The sequence below is a fragment of the Cyrtonyx montezumae genome, unplaced genomic scaffold (genome assembly GCF_038088225.1).
Source record: "Cyrtonyx montezumae isolate F1298 unplaced genomic scaffold, pur_monq_1.0 scaffold_8, whole genome shotgun sequence".
NCBI classification, from domain to species: Eukaryota; Metazoa; Chordata; class Aves; order Galliformes; family Odontophoridae; genus Cyrtonyx; species Cyrtonyx montezumae.
In genome coordinates, this window is record NW_027072089.1 from 103545088 (window position 1) to 103551087 (window position 6000).

At 40.6% G+C, this 6000-nt stretch overlaps 1 protein-coding gene across 1 annotated transcript in view; it reads right to left on the minus strand.

The window, feature by feature from the left end:
- ANO10 (anoctamin 10) overlaps positions 1–4195 on the minus strand; it is a 108562-nt gene extending 104367 nt beyond the window's left edge. Inside the window, exons 1-4 of the mRNA XM_065753198.1 lie at positions 4168–4195; positions 2576–2725; positions 1771–1953; positions 870–1004 (exon numbers count right to left, since the gene is read on the minus strand). Coding sequence (XP_065609270.1) covers positions 870–1004; positions 1771–1953; positions 2576–2714 — 457 coding nt within the window. The 5' untranslated portion in view covers positions 2715–2725; positions 4168–4195. The remainder of the gene's footprint in view (positions 1–869; positions 1005–1770; positions 1954–2575; positions 2726–4167) is intronic.
- Positions 4196–6000: the final 1805 nt, after the last annotated feature.

Sequence of the window (6000 nt, forward strand, 5' to 3'; positions counted from 1 at the left end):
TTAAAAGTAATAAATAAAAACACAGTTATTAAAATGATATCTGGATTCTATAAAAGAAACTGTCTCCTAAGAAACTGTAGCATCTCTGCCAATACACTAGTTGAAGCTGCCATAAAAATATTACTTAGGGCACACTGTCTCCAACATTTGCAGGTCATAAATCTACTCTTGGAACAATAAATATATGCCATACTTCTAGCATTCTTGACTCCAAAAAGAAGCAAGTAAACTTACGATTGATAAAATATTTATTCATGAACAGGGATACATTTATTTCAGCAACTCCCTGTGGCCTTCCATGTAGATTTTGTTAAAAAACAATTTGGTGGTTGTTTTTTGTGTTTGGATGTTTGTTTGTTTTTTAAGCAAATATTTTGGGTACCAACCATGACAGGATGACATCAACTCACTTGAAAATTTATTCAACTAAAAAGAACGTAAAGCAAGAATATCAGTTTCATAGGAAGACACGGGTTGGAATGGCCTTCTGGTCAACTAAGAAGTCCAACCTAAGCCTACTGGTCCAACCTCCTGCTCAAAGCAGGTCCAGCTTAATTCAAGCTGTGCAGGATACTGTCCAATTAAGAACTACATTTCTTCCACCATCTAAAATCCTGTTCCAAAACAGGATTTTTCTCTCTGTAAAGAACATTTCCTTAATATCTACTTGGAATTTCCCTTGTTATACTGTATGTCCATTGACCCTTGTTCCACAACTGTGAAAATCTGGGAAAACAAGATAAATTAATAACGTGATTTAACATCTCAAGAGTTTATCTTAATTGCAGAAAAATTAAGAATTCTTTTCCACCTTGAAGACTGTCCTAAGTCAAGAAACTGAGATACACGCCACAAACTATTTTGCTTACCAATTGATTTTCCTGGATATAGCTTTGCCTGTGGATATCCAGGGATCATTTTTTCATCTCTAGCTCTTAAATTTTCAAGCTCATGTTTGATGATATACTGACATTCTGACATTGTAAGGAAATTGTGATTGTCATCTAAATAAAAAAAGAAGGAAGTATGAAACTGTGCAGCATAATAAGACAACCGAGGCAACAAATAGTTATCACAAAAGACCAGACCAACAAACACATTTTAGAAAAACCTCCATTTTTTTTAATTAACACCATAGGAAGAAGTTTTCTATAACTAGTACGCATTGCCTCTGCATTTTGATATTTTTTTTCCTTTGAAAATTCCCTAATCGGGACATCCTCAAAATAAATGAGGAAAAAATGATTTCTTTTCTGCTAATCATGCCCAAATTCCATTGAATGACTCTGTAGTGTTACTTAACTATTCAGTTACATTTAACACATAATTACAGAAGAGCAAAATTTGTCTATTTTCTCCAGCTAGTTATAATAGAATAAAACTAGTTCAAAACCAGCTCACAGGTGTTAATAAGAATTTAAGCTGCAACGTTAATTCATAATATTGATAATACTGCACTCAATTTTATCAACTGTTTTTTCTTATGTTCTACAGAAATCTTTCATACAAATAAGAAACTGTCTGGAATATATATAAGCATGAAGAAATAAGCAAACAGAAGATACATGAAAGGAAAAAAATGTTAATTTCACAATATGCTATGAACTTCCAGAGGTAAAAATGAGGATTTTGTTTCTAGTTCATTCTTACTATTTCCTTCGGCTGTTTCCATTCCAACGGATAGATAAACCATGAAAGATGTAACAGTGAAATTGGTTAGAAATCTACCCATAGCTTTGTAATGACACAAGATGTTTAAATAATCATTACCTGCAAAATCTTTGAAAGTTTTTCTGCTGCTGTATGTGAAGCTTCTCATTGAATTATCATTACATTCTTTCACCAAACCCACAGTTTCAGCTCCCAGCAACAGCCTTAAGTGGGAAGCTCCAACTAGATAAATATTTCCATCTCCATTTTCTGTAACCAATGGTTTAATCAGTAGTTGTGCACCTTTGAAGCAAAAGAAGGCAAAATATGAAACAGAATACATAAAATCTGTGTCTAAAGAAAATCATGTTAACACCACCAACAGTCATACACTGTGCCTTTCAAGAGAAAAATAAAATTTCAAAGGAATTAAAGAAAAAGTAAATAAACTAACTTTAATTCCTGGAAGTATAATGGAACAACAAGAAATGAAATATTCTCTGTTCCAAAGCATACAAGCTAGCAAAAAACTAAAAGACAACATGAATTTATCCAGACTAATTTGCTTCCTGCTAACTCAATTTTGCTTTATAACAAGAAGCCAAGGCCTGAAGACAGAATAACAGATCTTCATTTTAATAAGACTTATAACATCTCTTAGTCAACAAGAGAAACTCATTCTAGAGGCGAACACAAAAAGTAATTAAGAACCTCAGTTACATGAGTTTACTCTTGTTTCACCACTAAGGTGGAAGGATTCTAAACTTCACTCTGAAATGATACTAAGCAACTTCAAAAATGCAAAATGGAATGGGACTGGTTAAACAACGATCACTTTTATCATGAATCACAAGAAAACTGATTTTCTGCCTGTTTTCACAGCCAATCTATCACAAAGCGTTACAGAAGTTCCTATTATACTCACCTCCATTTGCCTTTTTGTCCACTATTCTTTTAGTGAACCATTCTATGGTTTCCTTTTTGGTGCCTTTTGCAAGCTCAATTACTACCAGAGGCCTGAAGTTAGGCTCAAAAGTATCCAAGAAAGACCAGGTTTCCTTCATCTTTTAAGAATCTGTTAAGTACAAAAACAAAACAAAAACACCAGTATTTATATATATATATGATATCAGTATAAATAACACAAGACTTTAATATAGGGAGTTAAATATATCCATGCTTAGCAAAGTGGCAGATGCTCATTTGTGTAGATCAATTGAAAAGTGTACTACAAAGCATTTGAGTAATCTCTCTGACCATCACTTAGCAAGATGCTACCAGTCTTTTGGGGCATGTATACCTCACTCTCCAAACATGGAAACTGCCTTTGCTATGTATAGCAAAGAATTGGTTTTTGAGAAATTAAATAAATAAATAAAAACAAAGTAATAAGGAAGAACTATCATCAAAAGCTCCAGATTGCAACTTCCTACAGCATAATGACTATCAGCAAATTAAAAGACTAATAGAAGAGAACATTAGTCAAACAGCTATCTAAAATAAGCATGCTTTTCCTAGCAAGAATGCAAATACATTACAGATCTTATGAAGCTTTAACCAAGCATTCCAAGGAAACTTAAAGAACCTCTGGTAGTTGAACAGGGTACTTATCATACATGGAGGGAAATTATGCTCATAGCAATTAAATGATTTGTTGAAAGTTATAAGCCAAGTGTTCTGTGACAAAGTTCAGCTGTAAAGTACTAAGCAACAGCACAGACTATTCATGTATAATATCAATCACCCAACTTAACTATTCTGTTGACACTGTGCCTTCAGTTCTTTACAGACACAATTCTACAGTGATAAGTACATGATTCAGATTTACAGCTCTGAACCAGAGCATGCAAATATAACTAACATGCATTAGATTAATAAAATGCTTCCAGAAGATTTCTGATGCAGATGTGTACAACAAGCAGAGTGAGTCAGAGAAAGGGCAATGCCATCACTGTGATAATGCATCGTAATCACGATGCCAGTGATACACTGCATCATCACAAGTCATTCCACCTTACTGCATCACTTTTCATAGTTGTTCAATATGCGTTTCTACATATGTATGAAGATAACCACCACACTGCGCATATTTTATTTTTAACAATGAGAGACGCCGGTCATCTTTCAATATTCCGCACATCCCTTCAGAGGAGCGCTTCTGGGCGCCCCAGATGCGGGCTCACACGGATGGCTCAGCCTGGCTAACGGCACACGAGCTCTGCCCAGCCCACAGGCGTCAGGCACAGCCACCACCGCCCAGCAGGGTCGCCACCACCGCCCAGCAGGGTCGCCACCACCGCCCAGCAGGGTCGCCACCACGTCAGGGCGGCCCAGCAAGCGGCCGCAGAGCCAGCCCGGCTCCCTCAGCAGCCCTCTCGTTTTCAGCAGCCATAAAGAGGCCGCCCCAGCCCCGCCCGGACCCCCGGCCCGTCGCTCTCCCCGCCCCACGAGCCCCGCAGGGTGGGCGGACAGGGGCAGGCTCCTCCCTCACGGCCCCGCCACCCGCTCCCCACTCACCGCCGGCTCGCGGCGCCACATCCGCAGGGCGGGGCTGGCGGCAGGAGGCGGGCGGCAGGAGGCGGGCGGCAGGAGGCGGGCGGCAGGAGGCGGGCGGCAGGAGGCGGGCGGCAGGAGGCGGGCGGCAGGAGGCGGGCGGCAGGCCTGGGCCGGCTCTCCTCCCATTGGCGGAGCGGTGCTGCCGACCCAGTCCGCGTGCTCGAAGGAGTGAGGCCGAAGAAGGCCCTTAGTGGTCGTGAGGGGGTGGTCTGTTGTGCCACGCTCTTTGTCGGTACTTGGAATAAGTAATTCCTTTTGTGCGGACCGTGAACTCTCACTGCATCCTTCTGTTTTGTGCACCCTTCCATTCCATATTGTCTCCTGTCAAGCCAAGGCTAATTCTGGAGATCAAGCTTAAAAATCCTGCACTTCAGCCTGATCACAGAATCATTAACAGTTGGCAAAGCCCTCTAAGATCACCTTGTCCAACTGCCCACCCATCCCCACCATGCCCACTGACCATGCCCCTCTGCCACATCCACACGGCTCTTGGACACCTCCAGGGACAGTGGCTGCACCCCTCCTTGTGCAGCCTGTGCCACACTCTTTCAGAGAAGAAATTCTTCCTAATATCCAACCTGAACCTGCCCTGGTGCAACATAAAGTTGTGCCTGTAATTCCTTCTCAAGACATTTATCTGCAGCAGAGGAGCACTAAGTGACCACACAAGACGGTTCTCTCACAGCTTCATAATGATTTATCAGCTAAAATGAGAGCGGCACAAGCCAGCTGTCCACATGCTGACTTCATTAGTACTCATCCACCAGAAGAGAGCTGCAGGACAAAGCCCCCGGATTTGGAGTTTATTGAGAGCCGATGTACAGACCCAACACAATGGAACAGCTGCCAGAGAGAAAGCTTTATCCTTCCTCTAGCATCCAGCTATTATACAGCATGCATAATATTTTCAGATGTTTGGAAATATATTCACATTTAAAGCACATATTTTTTACAGAGAAGAATAGGGTTTATACAAAACATCAGTTTCTGCTACTGAGTTGTTCTATTCCTTATAGCCTCAAAGCAGTGAGGAACTAGGGCACCTGGGCAAGCAGAGATTTGTGATTACTTGAAATCCAAGTACTACATACTGCACTGGGTAGTAACAGATAAAACCTGAATCAGGTAGTTTAGGCAGGATGCATTAGACTTTCTAAACTGTCTCAGTCTAGTCTAGCTCCCAGTGGATTAACCATGCAGTTTATTCACTGTTCAGCATCTCTTGGCTGTGAAAACTCTTCCTCCAAAGATAAAGTGGAAATAACAGGGACATGGATTTAACAAAAGGGGATTTTTAGACTTACTGTATACTTGAGCTTTCTGTATTTGAAATCTGATTCCAGTGCATCACATCAGAATCCTCCACTGCCTCTGTGGAATTTGGTCTCTGTCTTTGAGGAGCTGTATGGCTTTCTTGTCCTGACATCTGAGCTGATACCTATTTCACATCCGAGAGTAACATTCCATTACCCAATTTTTTTGGCCCTGTGCATAGAGTCATTCAAAATCACTGCCGTTTTTTGTACTAAAATCGTTGCTCCCCTTGATAGGGTCATTTAATGTCAATATTCCTTGACGATCCAGCCACATTTCTCAAATGCCGTCTATCCACTAGGTGTCACATTCTTGCTGTGCAATGAATTCTTGCAAGCACACTACACGCTTTCTAAAAGGTTCACATTTAGCTAACTCATAAAGATTAGCACATAACCTCACGTTTGCAAAATGACAGTAGAATTCGTAATTACAGGGTGGGTGTGCCTACAGAGTAATGTGCATAAATACACATTACTG